The 18403-nt window shown below is 45.2% G+C and overlaps 2 protein-coding genes across 6 annotated transcripts in view; one reads left to right on the top strand and one right to left on the bottom strand.

The window, feature by feature from the left end:
• KRAS (KRAS proto-oncogene, GTPase) overlaps positions 1–5422 on the top strand; it is a 41936-nt gene extending 36514 nt beyond the window's left edge. For 3 of the 5 annotated variants that reach the window (XM_053406985.1, XM_053406988.1, XM_053406989.1), the window contains exons 5-6: positions 1246–1369; positions 5222–5322. In XM_053406985.1, the coding sequence (XP_053262960.1) occupies positions 1246–1365 (120 nt within the window). In that variant the 3' untranslated portion in view covers positions 1366–1369; positions 5222–5322. Of the gene's footprint in view, positions 1–1245; positions 1370–5221 lie in introns of all 5 variants that reach the window. The other 2 variants (XM_053406987.1, XM_053406986.1) reach the window with 2 other exon arrangements.
• Positions 5423–10055: 4633 nt separating this feature from the next.
• Positions 10056–15053, bottom strand: ETFRF1 (electron transfer flavoprotein regulatory factor 1). The gene is made up of 3 exons (XM_053406992.1): positions 14945–15053; positions 10475–10559; positions 10056–10366 (listed from the first exon to the last, which is right to left on the bottom strand). Exons 2-3 carry the CDS (start codon positions 10517–10519, stop codon positions 10151–10153), a joined length of 261 nt encoding a protein of 86 aa, XP_053262967.1. The 5' UTR covers positions 10520–10559; positions 14945–15053; the 3' UTR covers positions 10056–10150.
• Between the last annotated feature and the right edge of the window lie 3350 nt (positions 15054–18403).

The raw sequence follows: 18403 nt of genomic DNA, 5'->3' as shown, positions 1-18403 counted from the left end.
TTTAGCTCAGAACCTCGCAGATGGCTTTCTGGGGAGCCTCAGAATTTCCTCGCTGTTTGGTGCAGCAGACAAACATTCTTGATACTGATCTTTCCCTCTGCAATGCGTGGCATAGGGCAGTGCTGAATTCATTCCCGGGTGCACACACTGCATTCAAAGCATTGCCAGGGTGAGGCCTAACAAGCCTGGCCAGTGTCTTGGATTAACTGTTTGTGATTGCCCTTATTTGACTTAATTTGGCCCACCAACCCCTTCCATCCAAACGACTCGCGAGTGCAGCTTAAGCAAACTTCCAGTCATGCGATGTCATTTCTCATAGGTTCATCTTTAAAGGCAGTATGTATTTCCCTTACATTTTATGCACCTCAATCTCCCTACAAGGGAATCGAATGGGAAAACAGCATTACAAACAGTGTAAAATGTATGTGGAAAATATGTAGTGTTTCTTTCCCCCCTTTTGGCCTCGCCTATCACCAGGATTTTTGTCTCCAGAAGGCTGGTGAAGTTTGAATCTAGCCGTCGGGCTCAAAGTGGTTCTTCAAATCCCTGCCCAGAATCTTTGGCAAAGGACTCAGGTTCCTTGGCAGATGACGTCACATTGAAAGGGTTTCCTGAAGGGAATACATTTTTTAAAATCCAGCTCCTAAAATGTTTTTGAGAATGGAGGCTCTGTTGCCATTTGCCCTGAATGCTGGATACAAGCGAAGCTCTAAATCTTAGGAAATCAAGTGTGTTAACATCTAAACAGGTGTGAACATGACGAATAAAGGGTCTGACTAACCTGTGATATTGTTGGGACTCCCATCATCCTTGACCATTGGCCAGATTTGCTGAGGTTGCTGGGAGTTAAAGTCCATCAACATCTGGAAGGCGACAGGTTAGCCACCCTTAGTCTAGATCAGGGTTTCCCAAACTTGGGTCTCCAGCTGTTTTTGGACTACAACTCCCATCATCCCTAGCAAGTCAGGGATGATGGGAGTTGTAGTCCAAAAACAGCTGGAGACCCAAGTTTGGGAAACCCTGATCTAGATCCTTAAGGACTGGTATATTTTGATATCAAAAATAATGAATATGGGATTGTACCTAAAGCCTTTCCCCCACATGTAGCTAGGTATATTGCTCCCACGCTGCTTTTCTTAGGAGTGTAGCTGCTAATTTCCAGTTTTCCTCTGACGACTGGGCCCCCACCCTCTTCATCCTGGTTAACCAAAGCTGGCTTTAAAGGAGTTGTGTTTTACAATGCAGAGAGTGGAGGATGCATTTTATACATTGGTGCGAGAGATCCGCCAGTACAGATTGAGAAAAATCAGCACAGAAGAAAAGACTCCTGGGTGCGTGAAAATTAAAAAATGCCTTTTAATGTGACAGGGTAAGTTTTGTTCTTGTTTAAGAAGAAAAGAAAAAAAGTTCGGCGGGGGGGAAAAATCTGATCACCAATACGAATCAAATCTAACTTGCAAACTTCTCTTTGGTGATTCCAATAATTTCAAAATGATTGTAAGTATCAGCCAATCTGTTTTACTGTCGCCACTCTCCTTTAAGAATATAAAGGTTTTTCTCTGTGGTTTCAGCTGTGGATGAACTTGTACGGTGCATTGAGAATGTGCCTTTCTCTTTTGGAAACCCCTTTCTGGTGGGCCAGGAAATTTAGAAACAGACTTTGTTTGGAGCCAATTCACAGAAGGCTTCAAACTCCTTGCCCCTTGAATTTTCAACACTTGATTTTGCTCTCAGCCATATTGGGGTGAGCAGCCTCCATGCCTTCTATTTCTGCGTGGCCCCAAAGGCCCTTCTCTCGTTCTCTTCCCTTAGCAGAACGGAACAAGCCGAGCCGTGCGCAGTTGCCTCGGTTAACGGCTGCTTTCTTTAGAATTGTGGGCCGAAGCCCACGCGCCTGCCGTGATTCTGGCAAAGGTCAACTTATATGATCCAGGGTTCAAAGAACAAACCGCTCAACTTTTGATGTTTGTCCCTCGAAAACAGATAACACATGCTTACCCGCTCAGACTTAGGAATATTTGCTAATTAGTTCTGCTAACGAATCCAGAGCACTTACGCATGCAGTGTTCTCCCGGGAGGTTGTGCCCCTCTCCTGAACGCAGTAGAAGGGGATTTCAACTAGCCTTGCTTCACACCTTGAGTGGTTTTGCCTGTTGGGATGTATCCTTAATCTCCGATGATGAGCTCTTGTTTGCTAGGAAGTGTGTGTGTAGAAACTAGTGTAAGGTAAAGGTAAAGGGACCCCTGACCATTAGGTCCAGTCGTGGCTGACTCTGGGGTTGCGGCGCTCATCTCGCGTTATTGGCCGAGGGAGCCGGCGTACAGCTTCCGGGTCATGTGGCCAGCATGACTAAGCCGCTTCTGGCAAACCAGAGCAGCGCATGGAAACGCCGTTTACCTTCCTGCCAGAGTGGTACCTATTTATCTACTTTCACTTTGACGTGCTTTTGAACTGCTAGGTTGGCAGGAGCAGGGACTGAGCAACGGGAGCTCACCCCTTGGCGGGGATTCGAACCGCCGACCTTCTGATTGGCAAGTTCTAGGGTCTGTGGTTTAACCCACAGCGCCACCCGCGTCCTAAGAAACTAGTGTACAAAGGGGAAATTGACATTTCTTGCCGTGCCCACTTGTGCCTATGGTCTCTCCCAACACGGGTGTGTGCCCCTCGCCCCCAAATGTTGCCCAGAAGGTAAACTTTCATAGGGTTGCGTTCCATGAACTGCTAATAAGATGCAAGGAAGACAGGCGTGGTCTTTGTGATATGTTGAATGGGGCATTATTACCTGGAAAGATGAGCTCCTCTTCTTCTTTGGCGATCACTCGTAGTCGAGTAAGATTGTCTTCCATAAACACGGTTTTAACAATGAGTCCTGAAGTGACTGTGGAGGCCAATTCTGGATCCACACGTCCTCCCACAGCTGGCGACATTGGAAAGGTGAGCATTGCCAACCTCACTCAGGAAGGCAATGGGACCCCGCTTTGCGTTCTGGACCGCTGGTCAACCATGAACATAGCTGTCAACTTTTCCCTTTTCTTGCAAGGAATCCTATTCGGAATAAGGAAAAAGGAAGGAATCCTATTCGGAATAAGGAAAAAGGAAACGTTGACAGCTATGACACTGAAACTGAAGACTGTGACAAACGAGGACTTTGGGGACGGTCCGATATAATAGAGCTGCCATCGGATGGTCTAACTAGGTTGGTTCAAGTTAGCCACTCTCCTGAGATGAGATGGTTAATATAGAGCTGTTTATGAGGAAGAAGACGTATACGAAACCAAACTTGATGCAAGCATGTTCCTGTTCTCTGATGCAAACAGAGCAGGATACTTCATTGGGTGGTGGTTTCTGATTGGCTAGCCTGAGAGCAGATTTGATGTGATGGTGAAAAAGTGTTTCCTGCCCTTAAATGATGCCCTGTTGAAGCATCAGAAATGTAACATCTGAGGAACAGGATGAGCTTCCTTACATGAGATGATGTCGTGGGAATGATAGAGAGGTCTTGCTGGCATAATCAGTTTGACATGTCAGCAGAATGAATGGACTGATGAGACTTAAATTGAGGTATGTTTCCCTTTTAAAAGAAAAACTTTAGTCTTCCTTTGTGTGCTTGCTTCTTCCATTGGTGTTATTTTTAACATGCTCTCTGTCTCTCAGACGTGTTCTTGGTCTTGCTTGCTTTGTACTTATGACTTTCAGATGAATAGAATAATAATAATGTGGTTTCAATGGGACTAGTAGGATTTCTCTGGGTTTAAAAGACCCCATTTCACTGTCAAAAATTAGTACTTTGGGGCATTTCCAGCTGTACAACTTTCTCTCTTTTTAGTTCAAATACAGACCTCCCGTAATGTTTCCAACAGCAGTGAATTGCTGCTTTGATTATGGTATTTGTTTCAATTTTTTTTAAAGTGATTTTTGCCTATAAAAGACCTGAGGCCAGTGTTTCGCCAGTGATTTTTGCCTTGTGGATATTTGAATTGCCTGCAGTATGATCTCTGCACACACTAGTAGGCTACATTTATGGACACAATGGCCCCCCGCCATCTTGGATTAAACCATCAGGACAGTGGCACCCATCTTTGATAGTACAATAATAAACACCCAGTGGTAATGTTTTGCCTCAGAAATATTACTTCAGTTGAGAGCATCAGGTACCTAGGATAAGAGAGGGGAAACTTGATGTAAAATACACAGACAAGACAAAACTCTTGAGATGAAATTGTTTTGTTTTCTTTTTATTTCTTTTATTTACAAAAATATTTTTAGGCTGTCAATTCATATCAACCATCTGTGTGGTGTACAACAATATATACAAATAGCAGGGTACATAAAATACTATAAAAACAATACAAAATAATGATTTTATCGTTAGAACTGGGAAAACAATACTCTTAAATGCATTTTACGCACATTTTGTACCAGCTACGTAGCAGTTTGTGTGAGTGATGTTCTCACTTATTATTTAAATACATCATAAGGTAAAGGGACCCCTGACCATTAGGTCCAGTCGTGACTGACTCTGGGGTTGCGGTGCTCATCTCGCTTTATTGGCCGAGGGAGCTGGCGTACAGCTTCCAGGTCATGTGGCCAGCATGACTAAGCCGCTTCTGGCGAACCAGAGCAGTGCATGGAAACGCCATTTACCTTCCCTTCTACTTGCACTTTGACGTGTTTTTGAACTGCCAGGTTGACAGGAGCAGGGACCGAGCAACAGGAGCTCACCCCGTCACGGGGATTCAAACCGCCGACCTTCTGTGGTTTAGGCTCTGTGGTTTAACCCACAGTGCCACCCGCGTCCCTAGATACATCATAGAACTCTTTTAATTATTTTGTCCCAAATTAGGTAGAAAATATGGACAGCAAGAGACACAGATCCTTAAAAGTTGCAAAAATTGGAAACCATGCTTCAAACTTCTTAGTCCTGAGTGAGAAGGGATATATTGGCTAACTGAATCCTCAAAGAGGAGCAAGTCCTTTGAGCAAGAACCACACCTAGGCCACTATCTGTCAAAAATAAAATAAAATAAATCCTCTCTCAGCTCTTCAGAAAACATGATGAAAGTGCACAAGTAACAACCATTGTTCAATTTCTCATGACTATTAAAAAGATGACTGCCTTATTGAAATTGCTCATAGCATTTTCATTAGTTAAACGAAACCCCGGCCAATTCAAGTGAAAAGGCGTCATTTGGTATTAAAAGGTCTGACATTTCTTTGCAGGGCGTTGACGATGCCTTCTACACATTAGTCCGGGAAATCCGAAAACACAAAGAGAAGATGAGCAAAGATGGCAAAAAGAAGAAAAAGAAGTCGAAGACAAAGTGTATAATTATGTAAATGCAACTTAACCCTTCGTCCTTAAGGTGTACGTCGGTAAACGTGATTCATTTTTGTACCATTACACTAAATTATTAGCACACACGTTTCTAGCATTACTTTAAAACACACACCTTCCCTCTCTCCCTGCTTTGTGGACCCATCAGATGCCTTTTCTGGATGCCTGCTTTTAAGTGACAGTGGAAAACATTCCTAAAGTGCCAGTATTCCTGGAGTTTTGGTTCTTGAACCTCGCGATGCCTGTGATCAATCAAGAACAACAGAGAACATTTTATTTGGTGGCATTTGGGTGCATGCGAAACTTGCTAATGTCTTCTGATTCCCCCACCTACTCCTCCTTTCTTTTCTTAGGAAGTTGTGACTGTTGCTGTTGTTTTTGCAGGAACTGCCTTACTGGTAGAACTGCCTCTGCTTGGGGCAATTGTTTCCCGGGGTTGGGGTGGGAGTCCCTTCATCCAAGAGCAGGAGGGGTGAACGAGAAGACAGGATGCTTCTGGTGGCACTCCCTTCCCTGTTACATCCCATGGATTTCCTCCTTGGACATAGGTTGGAGGAGGAACAGGTATCTCATTTGAATCACCGTATTTTTCGCTCCATAAGACGCACCTAGTTTTTGGAGGAGGAAAACAAGAAAAAAAATATTCTGAATCTCAGAAGCCAGAACAGCAAGAGGGATCGCTGTGCAGCGAAAGCAGCAATCCCTCTTGCTGTTCTGGCTTCTGGGATAGCTGCGCAGTCTGCATTCGCTCCATAAGACGCACACACATTTCCCCTTTTTAGGAGGGAAAAAGTGAGTCTTATAGAGCAAAAAATACGGTATCTAGAGCATGGTGAGGGCTGAGAGGGCCGACAGTAGCGGTTGAGCCACAGAGGCCCTGTGTAAAGTTTTGAGTTCCTGTTGAAATTCAGCACTTTAGACCCAGGTGATTTACAGGAACAGGGCGTTCCTGAGCAGGCGAGGACCATGACATGGTAGGATCAGGGCCTCTGCACTATACAGAGAGTTGAGAGGAAGCAAGCTGGTTTTTACGACCACGGGAGGCCTGCTGCAGGCGAGGAAAATGGACCTCAAGTTGTCACAAGAGGGGAGCTGGGAAACCTTCCACCAATGCGTGGACCAATGTACCGTGTTAGGGGTGCAAGGATCAAGAGCTCCTCAGGACCCAACATTTAGGGAAAGATGGTGCTTGTGGGAAAGGGGTAGGAGAAGAAGCCCCTTTCAGATGTGGGATGCCAGAGCTGGCTGAGTTGGCAACGGCCCCAGGAGTAGCCAACATTGTACCCTTCAGATGTTGTTGGACTCCGAAACCCATCATCCCTGACCAATTCCAGCCAGCATGATGGGAGTTGTAGTCCAGCATCATCTGACTCTTGCGGTTGCTGGGCTGTAGGTGTAGGTGATGGGAGCCCTTTGCCTGAAGCTGGTCCTGGGTCTTTGTTAGAAAACTGAAGTGGTTTAACCTGCAGCCTCCCAGGGCTCAAATGCCCATCAGTCCTGGGAAAAATGGCCAGTGGTCAAGGATGATGGGAGTTGTTGGGAATACAATGTCTGGATGGCGACAGCTTCCCTGTCCCTGTGGTATAAAAGGCAATCTCCTGTTGCCTTTTACATAGGGCGGGGAGATCTCCAACTTATTTTCCGCCGTGTTTGTGATAAAAGGACTGATCGGCGCAAGTGATCCTGGTTTTCCAATGCACTTTTGTTGCAAAACGGTTTTGGTTCTGCTGACTGCAATATTGATAACACCTCCTTAGCCTTCCTTATGTATAATTTCTGCTTTGGGCCACTGTTTATTGTAGCGTTTCCAATCAACTTGAATGAATGTAAGGATTGCGGGCTTTTCACAGAAGCAAGTTTCTATTCCCCACCCCTCCCAACCTCACTTCCCCAAGGCAGTTTGCCGTGGGTCACGCTTCAAAATCTATTTTTTCTATTAAAAGTGAAAATGTAAAAAAAAAGAGGGGGGAAATTCAAATTGGATTGATTTGTTGAAATGAGCCATCTCTGCCTTTTGGCTAAGTGTGTGCATATAGAATATACACAAGGGGGGAATTTCACAAAAGCGTTGAGGTGCCAAGAGTAGCGTTTTGTCTTGTCTTTTGGAAGATGTCAGAATCAATGAACAGCAGTAACTTGGTGGGCTGTGCCCTTAGGCTGTACAGTGTTCCCAAACCTGCTTAACAATTTAATTTAATTCCACTGTCGTGTTTTTATGTTGAAAATAAGCCCCCTTCCCACCCTTCGTCTCTCTCTCTCGAGTGCCAAATCTCCTACTAGGACTATTTCTTAAAATGCAATGTGTTTACCTAGAATGTATTTTAACTATTTTTGTATAGTATAAACTAAAAAAAAATAAGAAAAATACATGTTTTGTACATTGTGCTTTGTTTTCATTTGAGGCAAAATATATGCAATGTGACCCAGGTGATGGACATTTTTTTGGGGGGGGAGAACCCCCCCATCTTTATTTCAATCCTGTGACCTCGAAACATTAAGTCACACCTGAAGAATGACCACTGTTCATTTAAACCCTTACAGATGTTTTTATCAGCAGCATGTGCTGTGAAGCGATATGAAATCTGTCAAGTTTGTCACAAAACAACACTGCTCCTGTTGTAATTAATAAATAAAAAAGTCTGTGTTTCTACAGTTTGTTTTTTCCTCTCAAAAGCAGAATTTATTCATGTCCTGATCCTCTTCCGTCATAGAATGGAAGGCATGTGGCTTACACACCCAGACACTCCCAAACCCAGACTTGCTTTGCTTCAGCAGGGGGGGTGACTTCATGTGCCAATATTATTTATTAAATTTGTATACAACCTTCCGTCCAAAGTTCTCAGGGTTCACAGTAACCGCAACGGTTCATAGTAAAACCGCAAAGTGAAAAACAAGACCAAAACAACACAAGAACCCCCCACTCCCACAAACATTTAAAAGGACATAAGCCTGTTAATCAGCTCATGGCCTGGTTAAAAAGGAACATTTTCCCCTGGCACTTAAAGGTTAATATTGAAGGCGCCAGGCGAGCCTCCCTGGGGAGAGCATTCCGCAGACGGGGAGCCACTGCAGAGAAGGCCCTGTTCTCGTGTTGCCACCCTCCAGACCTCTCCAGGAGGAAGCACACGGAAAAGGGCCTCAGAAGATGATCTCAGGGTCTGGGGAGGCTCATATGGGAAGAGGCGGCCCTTTAGATCATACCCTATAGTAGCTGTTTACAGAAGCAGTGGACAACCTGTTGCCTGACTCCAGCCTGAGCCAATGTGGGCTGTGTTCCGGGCTGATGGGAATTGTGGTTCACCTGGAAGGGTGTAGGTTTGGCACCTTTGGCATTTAAAAGGCCGTACTTCCTCTTTGTGAGCTTAAAGGTTGAAAACACAGGCAAATAGGACTAGGTGTAAAATCTAGCTTCTCTTCGCCCAGGATACGGGATTCTCTTTAACATAACGCACAGCCAGACGTACCTGTTCCCACCCTCTTCCCAAGCTCCTTATGCATACCTGATTTCAATTGTACCGGCTTCTGAGTAGGCGTGCACAAGATTGTGTTGGGTAACTAAATCCCAGCCACTCCTGCTCTCTCCACTGAACAGGCTAGTCTCTCATTCTTGCCCACCTTCCCAAGATGGTGGCAGACCTTTTCAGTTCTTTGTGGGGAGAGGAAAGGCGCAAGGGTCCCTCAGCATAGATGTACGTCCAGCTGAACATCCAACTGCAAGAGCAGTGGTTGCAGAAATTAGAATTGTAGAACTGTAGCGTTGGAAGGGACCTTGAGGGTCATCTAGTCCAACCCCATGAAATTCAGGAATCTTTTGCCCAACATTGGGTTCAAATCCACGGCTCTGAGATTAAGCATCTCGTGCTCTAACTGTGTTATTCCAGGTGAAATGAAGTGTCACTAGCACGGGGGAAAGTCTCCCCACCTCCCTTTTTAAATGCATAACTGGGAAGAAGGCTTAAACCATGGACATGTGTAGTTATGTACAGCAAAGCTCTTTTTGGGTGCTCTTTGGTCGCGTCCTCAACAACACGGGAGCAACGGCACACCAAACAGCTCCCCACCTCTGAGGCCACTTGCTTGCCCCCTGACAACTGAACACACAGCAGAAACATCTGTGTGGAGCTGGGGGTTGCATGTGCGAAGACTTCCCCAAAAATAATAATAATAATTTATTATTTATACCCCACCCATCTAGCTGGGTTTCCCCAGCCACTTTGGGCGGCTTCCAATAAAACACTAAAATACAATAACCTATTAAACATTAAAAGCTTCCCTAAAGAGGGCTGCCTTCAGATGTCTTCTAAAAGTCCGGTAGTTATTTTTCTCTTTGACATCTGATGGGAGGGCGTTCCACAGGGCAGGTGCCACTACCGAGAGGGCCCTCTGCCTGGTTCCCTGTAGCTTTGCTTCTCGCAATGAGGGAACCGCCAGAAGGCCCTCGGCATTGGACCTCAGTGTCTGGGCAGAACGATGGGGTGGAGACACTCCTTCAGGTATACTGGGCCAAGGCCGTTTAGGGCTTTAAAGGTCAACACCAACACTTTGAATTGTGATCGGAAACGTACTGGGAGCCAGTGTAGGTCTTTCAAGACTGGTGTTATATGGTCTCGGCGGCCACAAATGTGGATTTGCGTTCCTCCCCCACAGCCGGCTGTGAAAAAAGAACCACAGCAAGAGTTGCTGAACTTCAACTTAAAACAAAAAAACACATTACCTTCATTCAATAGGCAATCTATACTTTTTTTTAATTGTAGATCGGTCCCCCCCCCACTTTAATCTATGGCCTGGGCAATCGTTTCGAACCGCAATGCACATCATTTGCCATCCTCTTCGTAGTAACGCTGTTTCAGAGCTCGGTATTTCCTGAGGAAGTATAATGCCTCCAGCTCTTTCATGACAAACTCCCCTCGGGCAAGGAGTTCTTTGATTTTCTCGGGCTCCTTCACGTCCTTGTTTTTCAAGAACGCCGCCTTCAGCCGGGTCCGAAAGTAGTCTGCCCCTTTGGGGTATTCCTTTCCGAGGTACAGCAGCTTCAAAGCACACAATGCAAAAAAACAAAAAAGTTGAGAGTCACACAGGGCGCAGAACACGGGCAAAGCGTTTTGTTTGCATCTGGCTTCCACTCCCTCAGGACTTACATTTTTGTAAAGGTTCAGCACTTCGTATCTTAGCGGATTGGTCATGTTCAGTTCACGCACTTAACTCATGCGCGCTGGCATCTACCTGAAGAACAATCATTCGGAGATTAGCTGCATAATGAAGCCTGACTAAGGAACAGTTACTGTTGCTTTGGATGCTGGCAAACTGCTTGACACGACTCCTTGAGGATTTGATTGATTTCCTTCAGTTTTAGGGGCCATCTAGCCAACTGCAGAGGGATGCGGGTGGCGCTGTGGGTTAAACCACAGAGCCTAGGACTTTGAATCCCTGTGACGGGGTGAGCTCCCGTTGCTCGGTCCCAGCTCCTGCCCACCTAGCAGTTTGAAAGCACGTCAAAGTGCAAGTAGATAAATAGGTACCACTCCAGCGGGAAGGTAAACGGCGTTTCCGTGCGCTGCTCTGGTTCGCCAGAAGTGGCATAGTCATGCTGGCCACATGACCTGGAAGCTGTATGCCGGCTCCCTCGGCCAATAAAGCGAGATGAGTGCCGCAACCCCAGAGTCGGTCACGACTGGACCTAATGGTCAGGGGTCCCTTTACCTAGCCAACTGCAGAAACCCACTCACTCCACAGCCCTTCCACTTCCACAAGCCCCTAGTAACAGTGGAGCCAGATGCAATGGGTGTCTTCCTTGCGCTTGCAAAATATATTGTGCAGGCCCTAATGCAACCACCATTATTATACTCTGAAACAGTTTTTCTTTTCTTTATTTTTTACCAACAACCAAAACCCAAACATTGAAACCCCCCCAGGCAGCTGATACATTGAATATACATAATCAATAATAACATATTCAAATCAACCATATGTACAATTAACACTCCTCGCTCCACAAGGTTTATACATTATACATTAACACTCCTCGCTCCACAAGGTTTATTTAACTTTTAACATTTTAATTGCCCAGAATTGTTCAAACCAACCCAAATAATTCAGTATCTTCTCTAACCAATCCTCCTCTTTCTCACTGACCTTAAACCCTTTCATTCTGTGTATCTTCACAGTTAGATATTCTAAAATTATAATATTATTCAATTATTCATTTTTTCCCTCCATTGGTTCACCCCTAGCTCTTCCGCATTTTCCCAATTACTCGCTATAACCTGTCTGGCTGCAATTACCATCAATTTTACCCATTTACATTCCTCTTTTGTTTTTAACTCGGTGCTACTCAGGCTAATAAGAACCATTAATTTAGATATATGGAAATATCAAAATACTCTGAAACAGTTAAGATAGATCGGACCAAAAGCCAATCTAGTCCGGGATTCTGTTCTCACGTTTTGAAGCAGGGATATGGATCCTGCAGCTGTGGATTACAACTGCCACCATCCCTGACCACTGGTTGTGCTGGATGGTACTGATGGGATTTACTTTGGCCACCTCATGAGAAGAGAGGACTCCCTGGAAAAGACCCTGATGTTGGGAAAGATGGAGGGCACAAGGAGAAGGGGACGACAGAGGACGAGATGGTTAGACAGTGGTCTCGAAGCTACCAGCATGAGTTTGACCAAACTGCGGGAGGCAGTGGAAGACAGAAGCGCCAGGCGTGCTCTGGTCCATGGGGTCACGAAGAGTCGGGCACAACTAAACGACTAAACAACAACAAAGATCTGGGCAGCTGCAGAGACTCTCCATCCCTGTTTTGAAGGATGGGCCCCGCTTTGCGGTTGGTTGGCATCCGTCTGTCTGGAGAGACAATGGAGTGTTGCCTCTGGAGGTGAAGTCAAATGCTGCATTAACAGCACCTAAGTGACTTCCTTGGGGGGCAAGCCTGGGCAGTGTGTGTGGAGGTCCTGGGATGCCCAGACGACAAGACCCCCTTCTCAGCCTCACTGATGTGGTCTACAGGAAAGCAGAGCAAAATGTTTGGCACCAGCTTGGCTGCAGAAGTTGCAGGAAGGAGGCATACAAGGCGCCATCCAACTGTCTTAGGGACCCTGCTCTGGATTTGCGTAGGGTTTACTCCTTAGTCTTTTCTTTGTCCTGAAGATATCCCACAAGGCAGTGGAGGTCTAGGATCACTTTTCCTTCAACTAGATGGGCAATCTTCCCAGGTACACAAGCCCCATCTGCCCCTCACTTCCCTTTACAGCACAGGCAGAAACTGCTTTCTGGACTGTTGGAGCCACTACTGGTTTCGTTCACTCAATCCTCCTGAGCCTGTCTTCGCATGCAAGGGAAGTTCCTTATTCACAGAGCGTTTGAGACCCCTCAGCTACCCTCGCCTGGTTATACACCTTATACACCACATTTTTCTACCTGCCTACTTATTATCTGATGACACCTAATGCACTAATTGAAAAGCAGTCCTATAAATGTCTATTTTGTCATAATTTCCATTGGGCTCCATGGAGTTAACAATCTGCTCCCACTTAACCTAAAACAGCTGGTGGCAACCTAGCTCAGTCCCCATGCTCAGAGACTCAGCCAAGCCCTAAAATGGATCATTTCACTGAAGCATTGCAAAACAACTTAAGAAACAAACCCGTCCTTGCTTCTTACGACTAAGGTGAGGCACTGGGTAGCTTTGATACTGCATTTTGCTGTTTTCACTGGTGTTATATTTACAGAATTGTCAAATGTTGGTTGAATTTTTCTTTCTCCCAAGCTCCTAACTAGAACAGAGCTTGAAATAAATTATCTAAAGACGTAGATGAAGGTCACCTTCCACCCCACCCCAGAACCTTTCCAGAGCAAATGGTTCTTGTCTATTTTAGTACTAGAGAACGAGAGTGTAAGTTATTCTGGAGTAGTTAAATCAGTAAGAAAAGGGTATATAAACCTGCAATTTAAATGATTTAAACTGCATTTTTTATTTTGGTAAGGTTAGGATTTATTTTGTTTAATTGGACCACTTTTTCTTTTCTTTTAAGTGGCTTTGGGTACTTATAAAGCAGTAAAGCAGAGTGTTCTGTATTGCGGGATATATTATTATCAACAATGTGATTTATTAAGGAACACCTGTAGCCAGCGCTTTTTTTTTCTGGGGGTACGCATACGCCTAAACATTTTGTGAATCTAAGTTTGACCTCACTGAGGGGCAGTATTTCAATATGAGTAGGAAAATGAGAGTACAGTGGTACCTCGGGTTACATACGCTTCAGGTTACACACGCTTCAGGCTACAGACTCCGCTAACCCAGAAATAGTGCTCCAGATTAAGAACTTTGCTTCAGGATAAGAACAGAAATTGTGCTCTGGCGGCGCGGCAGCAGCAGGAGGCCCCATTAGCTAAAGTGGTGCTTCAGGTTAAGAACGGTTTCAGGTTAAGTACGGACCTCCAGAACGAATTAAGTACTTAAACCGAGGTACCACTGTACCCCTAAACATTTTTTTAGAAAGAATGCATTGCCTGTAGCTCATCTGAAGCAAAACACCAAATTGTCCTGCAATAAGGAATACACAAAGTTTCCAACTGGTTGGTTCTGGGTGGGGACAACACAGCATAAATCCGCTCCTCTGCCTTTCTCCAAGAGTTTTGATCTGCAGAAGTCAATGCCTGGAGGTTTTCCTGGCATGGGAACTAAGAATTATTGTTGTGCAATGTTCAGGGTGTTGAACTAAGCCCCGGAAGAACCAGCTTCACTTCCCTGCTCTGCCGTGAAGCACTCTGGGTGACCTTGGGCCAGCTGCCAGCGCCACCCACCTACCTTGAAGGGTTCTTATGAGGATCAAATGGGCCTGGATGAAAAATAAAATAAAAATCCTATACTGCCTCGAGATAACTTGGCCTGGGGGAAAAGAAAGCAAACAACCACCTGCCCGTTGCTTCTGTGAAAGGAGCAGTTTCATGGAGAGCAGTCCCTCAAGTTTGCAACCCTATGGGCATAGCTGTCAACTTTCCCCCCTTTCTTTTGCGAGGAATCCTATTCGGAATAAGGGAATTTCCCTTAAAAAAAGGGAAACGTTGACAGCTATGCCTATGGAGCAGGAGCAGTCAAAACTGGATTAAAAGGGGATAATTTTTGCAAGTGCAGCTTTCCTCATTTTTGCAAGGAAAGCTACTCCCCCCACCCAAGAATATCTTAAAAGTACAAAATAGAGTTAAAGGGGGAGAATTTTTGCAAGCGCAGCTTTTCTCATTCTTGGAAGACAAGCAGTCCACCTCCCACCCTAATAATAATAATAATAATAATAATAATAATAATTATACCCCGCCCTCCCCCGCCAAGACCAGACTCAGGGCGGCTAACACCAAATATAAAATTGATTGAAATACAGCTTAAAAAACAAGAGTAAAATATAACATTAAAACATTAAAATGCAGCCTTATTTCAGTCTTAAAAACTCTTAAAGGTACAGGAACCTCTTTTTTTTGGTCAAGGTGGAAACTTCCCCACTTTCTTCTCTCCCCACAACTTTTACAAAGCAGGCAGCCCAAATCCCGACTCCCTCCCAATACAGAAGTTTTGGGTGGGGAGATAATTATGTACATACTGTATTTACCTTCGCAGCCCATGGCTTGCTAGCCTGCCCAGCTGTTGGAGAGGCGGGGCGTAGCAAACGACTACTGCGCCTGCGCAGGAGTTTCAAGAGGCGGCGGGGTCTCTTGTGGGCTCGGAGCCTCCTAGTGCGCCTGCGCGGGATTGCAGGCAAGGTGCTGGGCAGCGTAGAGATATGAAAGGTGTAGAGTAGCACACGCTGATTTCTGCAGTGTCACTTCTATTCTCTCCACGGAAGCAGGTTCTACTCAGTTCGGTTCAGTGTGGTTTGTACCCCTAGTAGGTAGTATTTCTTAATATCATTTATGACTATTATCATCAGTCGCCTGATATGTAAAAAAAAGTCCTACGCAACTTACAAAGATTTAAAAACATAAAATAGAATAATAGAATTATTGGGAGGGACTTCCAGGGGCCATCTAATCCAACCCCCTCCAATGTGGGAACCCAGTCAGATAAGTGGAGTACTAATAATAATAATAATAATAATAATAATGGCTGTTCTTGGTGGCACCAGCCGGACCCCACTGGGAACAGCTTGCCATATTCACCTGACTCTCAGCCTAACCTATTTTACATGGTTGTTATGAGAATAAAATGGGTTGGAGAACTATGCTCACCACCTTGAGCTCCTTGGAGGAAAGCTGGGCTAAAACTGCAATAAATAAATATGTATTGGGTTTTCTTTTTTCAAAAAGCCTTACAGACAGCATCTACTCCGCCTTCTGAGTGGTTTGTGGCAGAGTGGCTCCACACAGTGCAGCCAGTGCATGTTTACTCAGAAGTAAGCCCCGCTGAGTTCAGCGGGACTTACTTCCCAATATGCACGCTTTGGGTGCTGCTAAACTATTGCAACTGGGCTGCGGGGTGTGTGTGGAGTTCTGATCTTCTGCATTGCGTCTTTATTGACAGGAGAGAGTTAGTAAAGGCTTCAAAAATAACCCCGAAATCTGAACTGTATACAAAAGGGCTTTTGCTGCTTAGACTCAGAGCAAGCGGTTTAAATCATATTGATAGGGAGAAAAGTTAAAGAGGCAGAGTGGGAGCTACACTTCCGGATTCCATTTGGAGGCCTCCCTTGCGGGGCAGGCAGAAAAACATGGCACTTGGAGGAATCCCAGATCTTTTTAGACCAGTGGTTCTCAACCTGTTGGTCCCCAGATGTTGTTGGACTACAACTCCCATCACCCCTGAGCTCTGGCCTTGCTAGCTAGGGGTGATGAGAGTTGTAGTCCAACCATTCTATGGCATTTATGAGGATTGGTTGCCCTTTTTTTTGGAGGGGGTTTCTTTATGCACGTTCCGCACTTTCGAACCGGAAGTATGCAACAGTTTTGCGCCTTAGCCCTTTGGAAGAATTTCCTCCCTGGAGAGATTTTAATAGGCTGCAAGCGGAGGGCGGAGCCAAGGGCTCGTGGGCGGGGCTCGTTGCCTGGGAAACAGAGGGGAGGGGCTGTAAACAACTTTCCAGCCACCCTGGTCTGGGCGAGCAGAGGGAGGAAGGCGAGATGGTGAGAGGGGGAAGGGGGGCAGAGGCAGCCCCATTGGTTTGCAAGGACCCATTTCCACCCCGCTTGCACCCACATCAAAATTGGGGGGGGGGGAGGAGTGGGTTGTGTCATTAGCATAAATCTGCATACTCAAATTAGGTGCGAGTCAAATAAATGGGTGGAAGCCTTAGTGCAATGGCCATCTGCTTCTCATCTGCCCTTTGCAAAATGCTTTAAAGAATTCTTTTGACAATTGGCTTCAGTATGTTTTATTTTATGCAAAGCACATAATTATGCATGCTTTAAATTCTCCAGAAACAGCAAAAATATAATTCATTTAAACCCGGGGCGTGCTGCCCCCCAACCCCCACCCCTGCTGCTACTGCTAGGGTTGTGAAAATCTGGACACAAAAGTTGTTGAGCTTTTTGAGCAATTTTAAAGGAAATTCGCCTTCCGACATGGGTTGACAAATGTCCATTTCCCCAGACATTTCAGCGATTTCCAACCAGACACTGTTTCCAACGGCCAAATCCCGGCTATGTCCAGGAAATTCCAGACATAGGGCAACCCTAGCTGCCGCCCCCCCCCGCAGTATATACGTATATACATTTCCAGTTTTGACTATTTGTTTATGATACCTGTTTCCTCTGACTTTCTCTCTTCTTTTCCCTTGCAACATTTAGGGTCCCAAAAAGAAAAAGGTAGGTAGGTTGCTAGTTAGGTAGGTAGTCCAGTAGATCGGCTGCGTATTGTTGCCACATATAGTTACAACAGCCCAAATGCCACGTATTGATATTGCATGCTTAATATTATTTCAAGTTTGTATCCTGCTTTTCTGCGAGAAATTATATTAAACGCTGCTTGTACGGTCACTTGGCAGAATCAATAAGATATATCTTGTTAGTGAAAAATATAATTCAGTTCAAGAACTGTTTGATTAAAGGTTGTGGTTATTATTTATAAGGTGGCAATTATTTATATCAGCTTTTCCCAAGCTGTTTCCCTCCAGGTGTTGTTGAACTACAATTCCCATCATCCCTGAAGATTGGCCACACTGGCTGGGGCTGATGGGAATTAGAGTCCAAAACATCTGGAAGGCATCAGGTTGAGGGAGGCTGACTTTACATGATAGTTGGCCTTGCTGGCTGGGAATTATGGGATGTTCTCCTTTACTTGGTTACAATTAGATTTTTTTTTTAAAGGTTCATTGCTAACTATCTTAGCTGCTCGCCCTGTCCCTAAATACTTGGCCTAGAGTCACAGAAGCACAGACTTGTAGAGTAGGATGGGACCACAAGGGTCATCTTGTCCAAACCCCTGCAATCTTTTGCCCAATGTGGGGCTCAGACCCATGACCCAGAGATTAAGAGTCTCATGCTCTACTGACTGAGCTATAGCTTCCAATGCAATGTTAGGTTTCTGTTATGCCACTGTGCAGTTCTTGGAGTCGCAAAACTCTGTTGACATTCCAGACTGTTGGAAGTCTCAAGGGAGACGGGAGACAGATGTTGATGTTACTAGTTTCCTGTTTCTTTTTTCCTTTTGTTTTCTGTTTCTCACAGAGAGCAAACACATATTCTTTCTATCCTGCGTAGTTAGAAATAAACGTAGCAATGTAGCACATATTTCTGTCTCTTCTGCTGCTGTCTGGGTACTCTGCGGAATGGGGAGCATGCCTGAAGCCTCATGCAAAGGCTTAGGTCGTTAATCACTGTCGGAGGAGATTCCAAAGTTACGGCCGGAGGAATAGCCATTTCAGCTCGGTCATACGGAGGCTCCGACATGCAATACAGTCTTTGCTTTTTATCCAAACTGCTAATGTTAGGTCCTCCATCCAAACCACTTGCTGCTCCTAGCTAGGAGAGATATGCAGAAGCTCTGGGTCTTAGACAATCCACATTGTTTCACTGAAATCCATCCTGCCATTCTATATCTATATCTATATATCTATATGTGTCAACTGGTATGCTCG

This window comes from Podarcis raffonei, chromosome 10 (genome assembly GCF_027172205.1).
Source record: "Podarcis raffonei isolate rPodRaf1 chromosome 10, rPodRaf1.pri, whole genome shotgun sequence".
In the NCBI taxonomy this organism is placed as follows: domain Eukaryota; kingdom Metazoa; phylum Chordata; class Lepidosauria; order Squamata; family Lacertidae; genus Podarcis; species Podarcis raffonei.
This window is presented reverse-complemented; position numbering and strand designations above follow the sequence as displayed.